The sequence below is a fragment of the Pteropus alecto genome, unplaced genomic scaffold (assembly GCF_000325575.1).
Source record: "Pteropus alecto unplaced genomic scaffold, ASM32557v1 scaffold105, whole genome shotgun sequence".
Taxonomy (NCBI): domain Eukaryota; kingdom Metazoa; phylum Chordata; class Mammalia; order Chiroptera; family Pteropodidae; genus Pteropus; species Pteropus alecto.
The window spans coordinates 5956711-5971464 of record NW_006436294.1 but is presented as its reverse complement, the minus strand read 5'-3'; the positions used below and the strand labels follow the sequence as shown (position 1 = coordinate 5971464).

General features: G+C 48.7%; 1 protein-coding gene and 1 non-coding gene across 2 annotated transcripts in view; both read left to right on the top strand.

Moving 5' to 3' along the window:
* The window catches only part of PTK2 (protein tyrosine kinase 2), a 175948-nt gene that overhangs the window by 62642 nt on the left and 98552 nt on the right, over window positions 1-14754 (top strand). The window contains exon 5 of the mRNA XM_025047590.1: window positions 9846-9933. Within this exon, the coding sequence (XP_024903358.1) occupies window positions 9846-9933 (88 nt within the window). The remainder of the gene's footprint in view (window positions 1-9845; window positions 9934-14754) is intronic.
* LOC112480549 lies at window positions 1016-1134 on the top strand. Its single transcript, XR_003046649.1, has one exon. It is a non-coding gene; the product is annotated as a 5S ribosomal RNA (ribosomal RNA).

Genomic DNA, 14754 nt, shown 5'->3' with positions numbered 1-14754 from the left:
CAAGAAAATAGTGGACTAATACATTCGAAGTGGTGAGAAAGAGTCGCTGGCCCCCTGTATTTGTTTGCCTGGTTAAACTACCGTTAAAGAACTGGGTGACAGATATTTTCCTTGGAGAGTTTGCCACCGCAGGAACCCCCTGCGAGCATTTTCAGGGGAAAGGAGAGTGGTTTCCGGCGGAGGGTCTCGGATGCAGGAAGGGACGCCAGCAGAAAATGGGGTGGCTCCAAGTAAGCATTGGCTCTAACAACAAAAATAATGTAAAGAACGGATTGTTTTAATATTTAAAAAATAGAACTAGACGCATGTCAGAAAAGGTGGTGAGAATTAAAGCTCTGTCAGTGAAGTTTTAAAATGATATCTTAGGGTAACAGCTAAAACGTTAGTGTTAGAGTTTATAACTTCAACAGATGCCTAAGTAGATGTGAGCGAAATGCAGCCAACGACAGAAGCAAGAAGTGGAGAAAAGGCACGAGGAGACGGGCACGTGGGAGTCACAAGTAAGATTTTAGAAGTAAATGCGGGTGGACTGACCGGAAGCGGACAGATTATTGGTGTGTGATTAAAAAGTACGTTCCAGCCAGCTGTGTTTGTAAGAGCTATCCAAAACAGAGATGGCCACACGTTTTTCTTTGATTTGCAGGAGGAAGAAGGTTTTACCTAAAGATCAGTACACATGTACATGCATATATCTTAGAACTATTTATATGTGATGGATCTACATAAATATTCTACAAAACTATTCTTAGTCTTACTCTTTACACAAAAACCTAACGTTTTCTCTTTAGTGTCATTCTGTTCTACTTCATTTAGATAGATGGGTAGGTAGGTAGATACATGAATAGGTAGACAGACGAAAGGATTTCACTACCCACTAACTAGTGGGGCGGGGGTGGATTGGAATTGTTCTATTAATATCCTGTGCAAAAAGTTCTAAGACCGGCAAGCATTATTAGGGATGTAGAGGCCAACTACGTACTATAATAAAAGGCTCATCAAGAATTTAATATGTACAGTCTACGGCCATGCCACCTTGAACGTGCCCGATTCCGTCTGATCTCGGAAGCTAAGCACGGTCGGGCCTGGCTAGTACTTGGATGGGAGACCACCTAGGAGGACCAGGTGCTGTAGGCGTGAAAAACAAAAAATAAGGGATTGTAAGCTGACAGGGTCCTTGCAATCTGTGAGGTCAACCAAGGGTTGCCTCGCCTAAAAAATAAAAAAAAAGTAATATGTACAGAAATAGATATAACTCTTAAACTTGTAAATTCCTAAAGATATTTTTCAAAATGTATAAAGCAAAAATGTTTATAAAAGAGTAAAACTCACCTCCTAATAATTAAAACAGAAGGAAGACAATAGTAAGTAAATAGGTTTTAAATTGCGTGTTTATTCTTTCTAATGGTGGAAATGTAAAATTTTGCACATAACAGTATATGAATCCGTTTAAAAACACATTCTCAAATATTTCATGGTTCAAAGCACAGCGCCCAGCTTTCTGAGGGTCCGGCTTTAATGCTTTACTCCGAACCCCCGGCGGGCTCGTCTTCGTCCTGCAGTCCAGAGCCCGCGGCAGCTGCCCCCGTCGGTCCCTCCCTCCCGTCCACACACTCCCTCACTCAGCCTCCCGGAGACCAGGCCCCCAGCGGGAACGGTCCTCCCCGCCTCTGCTGACCATCAGGCCTCTTCTGCTTAGCTTCTAAGTTCGGCCGGCTCCAGGGGTCTCTTTTCCTCTCTCTCTGCTCTCTCCAGACCTGCGTGAAATTCCGCTTTAGTTGGATAGACACGGGAAACATGAACGTGACGGCAGTAACCCAGGCAGAAATCACAGATGTGGCGGACTAGGCGAGTGGCAGTGGGGGCATGAGGAGCAGTCGTACAGGGATACACTTTTAGGGTAGAGCTCTTGGGATTTGCTGGTGGATCTTTTAAAATGTAAACATCCAATGAAATGTGTAAATCGTTCCTGCTTAGAAACCTCTAGTAGCTCCTCATCCACCCAGAGCCAGCTCCAGAGTTTCTGACGCCCTCGCAGTCCTCGTCTCCTGCCGCTTCCTCCATGCTGGCTCCACGCTGGCTCCGCGCTAGGGACGCTGGCCTTGCAAATTCCCGCGTCCTCTCTTCACAGGTCCTCAGGCCGGGCTCTGTTCCATGGCCAGCCCCCTTGCTCGTTGACTAGTGCGGCCCTCCATCTCACCTACCTCTCTGCCTTCATCTTCTAGAACGTCTCGCTCGCTCCGCTGGCCACACCAGCGCTCCCACTGCTCCTTGAAGAAGTTAAGCGCGTGCTCCGTGCGATCGCTGACCTTGAACTCGGTGTGATCGCTGAGTCTGCTCTTCCGCCATTTCCAGCGTGGCTTGGGTCTCCCTTCGTTTAGGGCGAGTGCTCTGCTGTCCCCTCCCCCGTGGCCGTCTCAGGCCGTTCTGTCTCTAGAGCCCAGTGCTGACCGATACTTTTCTCCCTCAGAGACCGCGCCTTAGTCACTGCTCTTTTCCTGGCTCCTTGTCCTGCCTGCTGTTCAGCAGTCACCCAGGAAAAAATGCATGAGAACTGAATCAGCAATGATGAAATGTTAAAATAAACAAGAAGCACACTAATTCGATGGTATAGTAACTTGTATCCAACTAGTACTAGTTTACGTTAGTAACAGTGTTCCCATAGCAACACTACTTCCTGTGCATCAGACATTGCGTTACGCACTTGACTTGGCAAAATTAACTCGTATCATGATTGTCTTATCAAGAGGGGCGGGCTCTCCACTGTGGTTCGGAGCAGCCTGATGACTCTCTCAAGGTGCCGCTTCATTGGGTGGCAGAGTGGAAACCAAGGCCAGACGCTCAGCTGTTTCTCCTCTACCGTGTTAGGTACGTGACTGAAGAGACAGAACACTTGCGGACCTCTCACTGCATAGGTGGGCGCGTGGGGCAGCGCAGTTCTGGCTTTAGTTCTGAGAAGTGAGGTCTCAGTATTCAGATAAAATTGTGGGACTCGTAGGATAACTGGAAATCGGTTTCTGTTCCTGTGAGGTTTGAACAGAGATGTTTCGTGCCATCTGCCAGAGGATCCGTTCATATTGTTAAATGAACCTGCGCTGTAGACTTGTTAACTTGAGTCTTCAGTTCTTCGAAGACCTCAGGAAGCCAGCTTGCTGCTCGCGTATTTGGTTACAGCCGTCTCAGGTGGGATGAGCGGAGATGCTAGGACATGTCACTGAGGGAGGGAAGGGCCGATTTGATAAATGGCTATTCTTGTAGGAAGGGTAACAACAGAATTAGATCCTGCCTCAAACAATACACAGAAATCTACTTGAGATGGATCAAGCTTTAGAAAAGAGAAAATTTAATGGAAAATATAGTTGAATGTATCTGGCCCTGGAGTAGAAGATTTTCTAAATACTCTAAAATGTTCACTGTAAAAGGAAAGAATCGTAAATTTGACTTTATTGAGATTAAGAGGTTCTGTTTATCAGAAGATATATTTGTAAGAGTACAGAACAGGTTGCAGCTGGGAGATGAAATTTGCAACACATGTGATGGACAGAAGACGGTGCCTAGGGTTCTTCTGGTCAATGTGAAAACTGCAGACAGCTCAGTGAACAAGCGACATGAAGGTATTTTCATAAAAGAGGAAACAAGTTTGGGTACTTCATAGAGGACACTGTCTGCTTCGCTGTGATCACTGTAGAGAGATGCACGTTAGGGATGGAGGCAGTGCTGTCTGGACCACAGCGAGACTCCAGCTTGCGCTGTCTGGTGGGTGCAGTATCAGCCAGGGGGGCCGTGGCTCCCATGGGTATCGTCTGCTTTACTGGGGAGAATGCCAGTTGGGGAAACCATTTGGGAAAAGAGCTTAGCGTTCCCCATGAAAACCTGGACGTCACATGCCCTCCAGTCCTGGGCTTCCACTCCACGTTCTGCCTTGAGAGGCTCACCTCCCTGGACGAGGCTGGACACACATGAGTGTTCATAGACGAGCCAGAGACAGGTCAGCCGTGTGGACTGGTCACACAGTGGGATGTTACACAGGTCAAAAGGGACGGACGATAGGGACATGCACCCGTATGGATGGATCATAGCCAAATAACACTGTGTGACAAGTAAGCCCCCGGACAGTGGTGTGAGTGTACCGAACACTAGTGCCACTGAATCGAGCGCTGTGAAATGTTCTTTTCTTTGTTATGTTCATTTTACTTCAATCATTTTTTTTTTTTTAAAGTAAGTTTCGAAAGATGAGATACAGCATGATACAGCTTTATAAAGTGAAAAACAAAATAAGCCCGGAATTGGTGTTGGGAGCACGTCAGTTGACTAACACAGCTTGGAACACAGAAATAAAGGGGCAGAGGGAAATGGGTGGTCCAGAGCCTCTGCAGGGGGCAGCACCCCACCCCCACACAGGCCCCAGAGGACCTGGGGCAGAGCTTGACAGCCCTCCTGCGGAGGGCACCTGCGGCTGTGCCCCGCCCTTCGCAGTCCGTTCACGAGGGGCTTGCCCAGGTCACTGCGCTCCTGGCAGATCCCAGGTCAGGGGCGGTGTTTGGTAGGATCTCAGCCCAAATCGGCAAAATGGCAGTTCCACATGGAGTTTATAATTCAGCCAAGGGTAATGCAGTTTTGAGAGATTTTCGTCAGATTTAAACTTTGAAGTTTTGCACTTGGATAATTAAGTTCTGATTAACTGAATTCTGATCACTAGATTCCAGTGTCTGGAATCACCTTCCGGAGTAGTCTGTTTGGCTTCCGAGGGGGCTAATCGGTGACAGATAGACTGTAAGAGCTTTTGGGGAAATGGCCGGCCCGGTCAGATACCGAGTCAAGGCTTCGAGGGCCGGGTCCCAGACCAGGCAGACCAAGCGCCCTCGGTGCGTGAGGAAGCGCCAGGGCCTTCTGCAGAGCAGCGGGAAGGAAAGTGCTTTGCGTTCTCAGGATGCGTTCTGCTCTCCACTGCGCAGAGAGCCGCTCCTTGCCCTGGGTAGAGGGGACCCCCGGCCTTCGCAGGGCGCAGAATCGTTCCCCTAGAGGAAAGGCGTCCTTTCTCAAAGATGGCGAAAGAAAATGAATAACGATAGTGTAGGAAGTTTTAGATTGTATTTCGATAGTGACATTCTATATGCATATGTCTTAATTTGAAAAGCCAGTCTTTCATTATAGTACAGAATTCAACAAGCGATCTTAAAGATTTCAAGCAGTAAGACAGTAAGCAGGAGAAAGCTCTGATAAGTTTGGAAGTGACCCCTTTCAAAACAGATGAACCTCTCAATTTTCTCATTTATTATTAAACATTTTCCGGATGCTTCTGTACCAGACACTGACGGTGCAGAGATGAGTAGGTTTCTATGTGTTTGTGGCTCTACAAGACATTTATCGACCACGCCGGTTTAAAACTGGGTTTGGTGGGTATTTGCTGCCACAGCTACAGGACAGTTGGTCTTATGTGTCTGGGAATTTTTAAAAATTCTCAATATGTATCAAAAGTTGCAAAAATAGTAGCCTCCCTAAATGTTAAAATCTTGCATGAACAGTCCAGTTATTGAAACCAGGAAATTCACATTGATTCATTGCTATTAACTAATCTGCAGATGTGATTCAGATTTCACAGCTGTCACATTAGCATCCCTCTTCTGGTCTGGGATCCAGTTCAGAATACCATGTTGCCTGACATGTCTCCTTAGGACTCCTCCTGTCTGGGACAGCTCTCTGTCTTCGTCGTGCGTGACCTTGGCAGCTTGGAAGAGTGCTGGTTGTTTGTGCTGCATCCCTCAATTTAGATTTGTCTGGTGTGTTCCCCCCCCCCGCCCCCGCCCCGAGGATGTTAAGGTTATGAGTTTGGGGCAAGGTCACCACAGCCAGGACGTCACGCCCCTCTCATTGCCTTTTATCAGGAGGTCTGCAAATGACCACGTGACTCGTTTTGCTGGTGGTTTTTGCTCAGATCGTTGGGTTAGTGTGGCGGCCAGATCTCTCCACTATACAGCGATTACGTTTCCCTTTGTCACTGAGAAATGTCTGGCGGAGAGATGCAGAGACTGTACAGATGTCCTGTTTCTCGTATTTTCACCCACTGAACTCAGCATCATTGATGAGTTTTTCTCGCAGCAGTTTTGACTGATTTTTGCCGAATGGTGAATTTCTGCCTGCATCCTTCCTTCGAGGCTCTTAAATTGGAAATCCTCTTGTGAGAAAGGGGCGATCCTTCCTTCGAGGCTCTTAAATTGGAAATCCTCCGTGAGAAGGGTGTGTGGCGCAGGTTGTTCACGAGCGTCACCGCCGCTGTTTCGCGAAGCGGCACTTAGCTTCTTTCATCGCACACTGGCCAGCCCCTCCCTCAGCGTCAGGGGCGGCACAGCCTTCGGCCGCCTCGGCTTTCTGGACCGTGTCCTGCTCCTCCCGCCCTTGGTTGGCTTGTGGTATCTTGGTGCTCGTAGCTGGCGACGAGGCCGAGGCAGTTAGATGCCCGTGGTATTCGTAGGACGTGTTGCTCAGGAGCGGAAGGAGCAGTGTGCTGTCATCTGGGGCACGTGTCACCTAGTTGCTGTCCTGAGATCTGTGGCGGCCTGTGGCAGAGGAGCGGGTGATGTCGCAGGCAGCCCGGCTCTTCGGGTCGGAGCAGGAGCGGAAGGAATGCGGGCACATACGTGGCAGAGACCGGGAGCCGGGTGTCAGCGCTGGTGACCGGGAGGCTGTGGGGTCCGGGGCTGTGGTCTAAGGACTGAGGCGAGGCGACTGGACTGGAACTGAATTAGGGGACCTTGAGCAGAGTCTCAGTAGGGGTGCGAGGGGGAAGCACGCTGGCCCGTGATGGGCTTTGACTCAAGGGCCGAAGTCCTTGATGCGTCTGAAGATGTCGCCTGCCTGCTGGGACACAGGGCCAGTGTGCGGTCCTCCCCGTCTGAGCCGCAGGCACGCCCCCGCCCCGACCGTTGCAGTCTGCCTTTGGGCATCCACGTGTGTCCTTGCGGGAGAGGAGCCCCATGTTGCCTCTTAATCGCGTGGGCCCTGGGCAAAGTATAGAATCCTCTAGAACCCTTTAACCCCATTAACCTGGTCATGTCCCACGCACCGTAGTGCAGTTGCCCTGGTCTCCTCCTTCCTTTGGCCCACGTCGTCTGGTCTGCACAGTGTCACCTGGCCAGCCCTTAGCTGTGCGCAGCCTGCGGGGCACCGCTCCGCGCACAGCGCTCCGAGAGCGCAGGGTGCTCCGCGAGCCCACCCCGCCAGGCCCTCGCTGCGGTCCCTGCGGTCGCTGCCGGCCGCAGCTGCCTTCGCGCGCTCCTCCTGCTGGCCGGGGCTCTGGTCCCTGCACGCAGCCGCGTCGCTCCCCTCCCCGTTCCCTCTAGACCTTCGTCGGGATAGCACCGACCAGTGTCCCTCACCGACTGCCCTTCGTGAAATAGCTCATCGTTCCCCCTCACCTTGCCTGCTGTCTCTACGGCACTACCCGCGACCTCACACATGCTTGCGTATTTGCGGTGTGACTTCCACCACAAAGATGCCACCTTTCTGACGGCCAGCGCTCTGCCCGTTCAAGTCCCCACTGTACCCCCAGCCCCTAGACGGTGCCTGGCTCATGATGGTGCCGACAGTGTTTGTGGAGTAATTACTGACGTAATAAATAAGCCCCTGAGCCCGTCATTTTTATGCGCCAGCGACTGTGCCAGGGTTTCGTGTCGCTGACTCATTTATTTCTCCAGCGTCTTTACAAGGAGACGGAGGCCCAGAGAGGTGATGGCAGAGTGACTAGTGGCGGTGCCGGAATTCAGGCAGAGGTGGTCTCGATCCAGAGCCCACGTTCTTTCGCTTCTGGGCTCGTTGCTGATTGAGAGAAGTCGTGTAGTTAAAACGCTTGTCACGGCTCCTGTCCTGTTCCGAGTCGGCGCGACGGGTCGTTGTCTCACCACCGTCTGCATCAGGGCGCTGCGTGTTCAGAGCGTGGGTGTGCGGCCAGGCTGCCAGACGTTTGACGCGGGACCTGTTTCCTCATGGTTAAAACGGGGTAAGCTCGCTGCCCAGAGCCTCCCGCGTCCCGTGTCATTCCGGGGCTCACAGCCTTGGGACTGATCGCTTACTCTTGCTGTCCATCCCCCACCGGAAAAACGCAAACGTCCGAGGGCCAGCCCTCGGCCCGTTTGATTACTGCTGACATTTTCCTACATTTTCCCAGTCTGCTAAGTAAAATTACTTCTGCCCTCTGATTCCACTGAGAAATAGTGCCTGTACGGTGCCTGGGAAGTCCCAAATTCAGAGTAGATGAAATTCGTTACGCTTCCACGGATGATGGCCCAGTGCAGACTGTCCGCAGGGAGTCGTCGAACCCCTTCTGGAAGCGAGAGTGAGATGGGCCCTCCCTGTCTGCAGTCGTGCTTGGGAGTAGGGCGGACTCTTAGCGAGCTCGGCAGAGCTTGGGTTTGTGTGTCTCACAGTTTTTCCTCCTTTAACCAAAAGAATTGTATCGATTACTTGGTGCCTTTTTTCCTTGTGAGTCTATTACATTTTTTAAAGGATCGGTTAACAAAACTTGTAGGAAAAAACCTATCTTTATAATCTTTGGGCATGCACACATTTTATAAACAAAACACTAAGAGTTTACTAGAAAGGAAAAGAATAAATAGGACTACATAAAAATTAAGAACTTCCTTTCTCAAAAGATACTATTAAAATGAAAATATTTTTAAAATAATTTTTAAAAGATAGCATTAGAGAGTGAAAAGCAGGCCATAGAGCGGGAGAGGAAGTCACTAACTCTGACAAAGGGCTCGCTGCGGGATTTTGAGTACCTGCAGATCAGTCGGGCGGCTGCCAGTAGACAATCAGCTCTGTAGAAAAAAAGACAAAAACTTTTATAAGACACTTTACGAAAGAAGCTATCCAAAATGGCCAGTTATCATACGTAGTGCCCAGGTTCATTATTCGTCAAGGAAGTACCAGTTAAAGCCACTATGTACTATTGCAATAAACATCAGTAACTAAAACGAAGACGTTGGAAATGCTACGTAGAGGCGGGATAGGGAGGAACCGGAGCGCCCCGGGCTGCCGGTGGGAGTGTAAATTGGTGCAGCTCTTCCACTTTTAGTGTTTGGTAATATTGGTAAAGCTCATGTGTGTATTTGTTGTTATCCAGTGACTCAGATCCTAGTGGATACCCAACAGACACGTGTGCACACGTGCACCCAGAAACGCGCGTAAGGGTGTTCATGTGGGTAGGCGGGGCGGGGAAGAAGAACGAGAGATCAGAGAGCATTCTGGTGAAATTCGTTTGGTTCGGCCGTTCTTGAAGCCTGGCTTCTCGAGCAAACGTGACTTTTTGATGCTTAGAGGGAGAAAAAGTGTTCATGGCAGCATTCATTATTCCTAATAGCCGAAACGTGGGGTAGCTCGAATGGCCGGCAGCAATGTGGATCATAGTTGGGGTGCATCATGCAGTGCAACGCTTTGAGCAGACTGCAGCTACTAGGTATGACTGCCTCTCGCAAGCATGTTGATGAACGAAAGAAGCCAGGCACCAGAGGCACTTCCGGTGTGATTCTGTGCAGGTAAAGGTAGCCATCGGACGCATAATGTGACAGTGCCCCGGGCAGTGGGGGAAAGTGACTCGTAGGGCGGCAGGGACTTCTGGGTGCTTCTTACCACGCTGTCTCCTTGTCGAGTGGTTGAGCGGAAGACAATTGTGTGCGTGTTTTTGTACTGAAAACAAAACATTTACAGATTGATTATATTTTAACTTATTTTAAAAATATTTCGGAGTTATCAGCAGTGCCATCTCATTGTAGTTGTAGTCATATTGTAGTTGTAGACTGTGCATTGAGATACTTATTTCTAATTGTTCTGTTTTGTGAATTATCTTTTAGATATGAATTGAGAATTCGTTATTTGCCAAAAGGATTTCTAAACCAGTTCACTGAAGACAAGCCAACTTTGAATTTCTTCTATCAACAGGTACAAGAGGGTGATTTAATATACTTTTTTCTTTTGTTTCTTTGAATCCTATTTACTACGCAGTTTTTATTAGGATTAGATTAAACCTAACATTTGGGAGAATGTAAATTTGTCGTTGCGTGGCAGTGAGAATCTTTTAACTAGTGAGAAATTAAAAATTTTGTGAATTTTTATGTGCTTGGGCAAATCTTAAAAGAGACTTCGTGGAGACAGTAAATCCTAAGTGATACAACCATTGTTCTGTCTTTAATTCAAGTATATTTATTATGCCTGAATATCAACAGATTTGTGAGATGTAGAATTTATCGTCAGAGCCAACTGCATCATGCAACCTTGGTAGCAGTTTGTATAACAATAAAGCCAAAGTTGACTTTCCACTAAGAGTAGCTTGCTTTTATCCCATAAGGTGTTAATTAGACAATAAATATATGTGGCCTAAATGAACCGACACAGTTTTATGACCAAATAAATGTCATTTGTTAATATTCATGAAGAGTGCCCCCCAGATTATCTAATGAATATCAAAGAGACACTTGTACATGCGACTTTGCCATTTAAATGCACTTGGTGATTTTTTGGTTGAATAAAAATACTCTAAGTATCTATCGTGGGCTGGGAATGCAGAAGTTAATGCCCTCACCGGCACCCTCAACCCCGTGGTCCAGGGGCGGCGCCCCTAAACCACTGCGCATGCTCGCTCCCGTGGGCAAGGCTGCTGCCCCGTGGGAGGGGGCTCCCTGGAGAGCTGCCGTCTGAGGAGCCTCCACTTTGCAGATGAGGGAGGGATGTACTCTGAGAAACACAGTGCGTTGAAATCCCAGCCCGTGTGGCTGAGAAGGGGCGAGAGAGACGGGAGCACGTCGTGACAAAGGGGCTTCGGTTTTCTCCCGCCGAGGACTGGGAGCCACTCGAAGCGTGCCCTCGGCGACGGTCTTGATCACAGTTTTGTTCGCAGCCATTTGGGCAGGAAGTTAGAATGGCGTGCGGTGCAGCGGGGCAGCAAGCAGCTGGGGTTTGCGATCGCGCTGGCCGGGAATCGAACCCGGGCCTCCCGCGTGGCAGGCGAGAATCCTGCCACCGAGCCGCCTCCAACAAGCAGCTTCAGTGAGTGGACTTGACGGGACTCAGGTTGAACCAAGATGGAGCCTGAGCATGAGGAAGAGTCGCGTCGGTCCAGGCACCTAGTGTCAGGAAAGAAAAGGTGGATCGGATTTGGGAGGGCGGCGGGAAGCGGGGTGATCTCCCCGGAGGAGCTCGCTGGCTATTCCTGCTACCCCAGCGGAGACAGCGGGGAGCGAAGGGAGCGTCCGGCTGCTGGGGTCTGTCTGCTCGTCTGTGACATAGACGTCACGCCGGCGGAGTAAGGTGTTAAGACAGGGACTCGTGGAGACTCGTGAGGGTTTTCAGTAATCAGCGTGATGGGGCAGGGGGTGGGGCCCAGCAGGGAGAGAGAGCGGTCACGTGTCCGTCCAGCGCAGGTCGTCGAGGCCCTCGTGCCGCAGGCAGCGTCCCAGTTTACGATCCGCTTCTCGCCGGCGCCACGCCAGCTCGCCTCGTCCTTCACCAGGGTGGCGAGCTTCGGGTTTCCACGGAGGAGGCGTCGGGACAGTGTAGCTAACCAGCGCGCTCAGGCTGTATTTTTCTGTCGTACATGGTCTGTGTCACCATTGGCATGATGTCTTTGAAAAATTCCACCCACAGAGGAAATCGGTGACAGCGTTAGGGACACCGACTTCCAGAGTGCGCACCGCAGGCCGAATGGCTCACAGCTACTTTTTGTAACTTCTGGGCTAACCTAAAGGTCGCAGCTGTTTTGTTCTTTTCGCTGTGACTGGCTTGTCCTAGTTTCCCCGTTCGGAACACCTTGCCTCGTCCATACGATTGCAAGTTGCTGCCACACATACCAGCGTGTCCCTGACTCTCCTGCCGATGGGACACGCTGCGCTCTGTGAGGCTCAGCTGCGTCGTCGTCACACGTCCCAGGACCGTGAGGTGTGGGGAGCACGCACACTGTGGTGTGCCGGCCCCGCGCCGACGCCCCTGGGGGACGCTGGGCCCCGCGCCAGTCTCTTCATGCTCAACTGTGTCAACTACTAAAATGCAGACGTACGAACCCTGCCCCGTGGGGTCAGCCTGTCGATTCAGCGAGAAAAACATGTCCACCGTGTAATTGTCCAATAAGTATTTGAATTTCGGGCTGCAGGCGGTACCAGGCCTTGTCCGGCTGCGTGTCCTGACACGGGTGTGAGCTGCACGTGACGGAGTGGGCCCTGTCCCCTTCCTCCTTCGTGCTCTCTCCAGGACTCCAGCCCCTCCCCGCACTTCCTTCTGTCCATTTCTGCGGTCGGAAGCGTTGCAAATGTCTGTCAGTGAGATGCTGGTTGAGTCAGTCTGCTGAGTTTCACATCGGTGCGCCCATCACAACAGTGACGGGCTCTTCACAGACACGGAAGGTAGGACGTTCGATGCTATTGCTTAAAACAGGCCATCTGTAAAACATGAATAATATAATTCCATTTATGTAAAAAAAATGTATATATTTTTATTTTTACCCTGCTCTGGCAAGGAAGTTTTGTAAGTAGGATGGTTTTTGCATTGCCGCTTTGGCAGGTGGTTGTACATTTATATTTATTTGACTTCTTGTGAGAAAGTCACAGCGCAGAATCCGGCCCGGTGCACGCGTAGAACCTTCGGGACTGTTGTAGATGAGCCATGCGTTAACCCGCACAGGTCACTCCCCCGCCGGGAGCAGGCTTCACTCCTCCGTTGAAAATCAGTTAGAAATTCAGAATACTGCCCCCGCCCAAATGAAAAATTAAAAATTGGCCCTTCAGCTATTTTTAGCCAAAGTCTGTTTGACTGAGAAGGCAGCTAAAATATTTTGTAAGAACTTGAGTTTTGAAATTAGCACTAAAAATTCTGAGATAAATTATTTTAAAGGAGGCATCAACATGATATCCATTCTTTAACTTTAAATACTTTTAATATTTGATGTATGTAATATAAAGCGTATACACACATACATTCATATATTTTCACTGAATTTCAAGCTAAATCGATCCATTTTTAAGGGGCTCCGAATTTGATGACATTGATTCAGTGAGATCCTGTAACATTTGACACGTGTTCTTTTGTAAGGTGCGATACTTAATAAGGTGACACGCTATGAGCCTGCCGCCCAGATGAAGAGCACCGAGTCCCTCAGCGCTTCCTGGTGATCTCCGCTGTCTTTGGGTCTCGTTGTTGCTGTGGAGAAGCCGGCTCACTCTGTCCTTGTGGGCGACCTGCCTTTTCCCTCGGGGTGGCTTTAAGGCCTTTTCTTTGCGTTGCAGTGTTTTGCAGTTTTGTTACAAGCTAGGTGTGGACCCCACTCGCTCGCTCCTGCTTGATCTGTGTTGTACAGCGTGTGCCTGTGGGGCGTGTCTTTTTCCTCCATTCAGAAATGTCTTAGATGACAGCTACTCCCATACTGCCTTTTCTTCATTTCTTGTTATTCTTTCTGGGATTTCAGATTAGATCTACATTAGAACGTCTCAGTCTGGATTAACGTCTCTTTCCCGTTTCTCTTCTTGTCTGTCTGGGATCTGTGATTCAGAGAAATCTGTCAGGTCACCAGCTCTCCTCAGCTGTGGCTAATTTGATGTGCGGTGCATTTGTTGACTTTTTATTGATTTTTTTTTTTTTAATTTTATTATCCCCCCTCCCCCCCACACAAACACACTTTTTAAAAAATCTACCAGGCCATGTTTTATGGCCCTTATTATTTTCTGATTTTTCTGCCTTTTATTATCATTTCACATAGAGTTACTGTCTCTATTCTGAATCTGAATTACAATCTGAAATCTTGAAATCTGAAATCTTGAGCTTTCAATCTGTATTGGTGGCTTATACTGACACTTGTTTGGTGACACATCTCCTTGTGTATGGTTATAATCTGTTATCTTATTGACCTCGTGTGGGGATCTTGAGGGTCTAGACTGGGGAATAGTGAACGTTCCTGAGTGTTTTCTCTGTTATTATTTCTGTTTCAGAAGAATCAGTATTTTTATCAGCTTTTTTTTTTTTTTTAAATCAAGGCAGAGGTAAAAGAATTATGTTTACATTCCCTCTACCACCATTCCTATCTTGCGAGAGAAAAAGACAGACAGACAGAGAGAGAGGACTTATAGTACCCTACCTTAATGTTATTACTTATTTCGAAGAGTCATCCAGCTTCGGCCCCCTGTTCATTACATCCCATGCCTTGGGACGGTGTCTAGGAAAACAGCGTGCCAGGGGACGTACCGAGGGTTGGGTGACTGGCTGGAGAGTGTTCTGTGTGTGCGCAGTTCCGTTTAAAGATGTCCCAGATGTGACTGCCAGTGTGAGATGTTGTAAATGATTCACTCAATGTTTTGACCCATTTTAGAATATTCTGAAAGATATTAATCAGCACACTCTAAAAATAAACCATGTTATAAAACCATGTTATAACCCTATTCACTGTAGAGCAGGAGTCTGTAGAAATAGGTTTTGATGCTAAGGCTGATGGCTAATTATAAAGCAAGACAAGTATGTTTTGCCCTGAAATTGAATTTTTCCTTTGCTATATTGCATTTTATTCCTCTTTAGCTGTTTGAACTTACATTTGGTAAAGGTATAAGTATTTGGCAACTTTCTGCAAATAGTGGCGGCCATTAGTTTGAAGGGTTACGTCCATGTTTAGTCAAGACATTGTCATAGTTACTGAACTCTTATAGAAACCATTTGGCACTGTTGAAATTTTCAGCTCTTAAGGTGCCTGGATCTGACATGAAGTTGTGATCGTTTTCTCCTATAAAT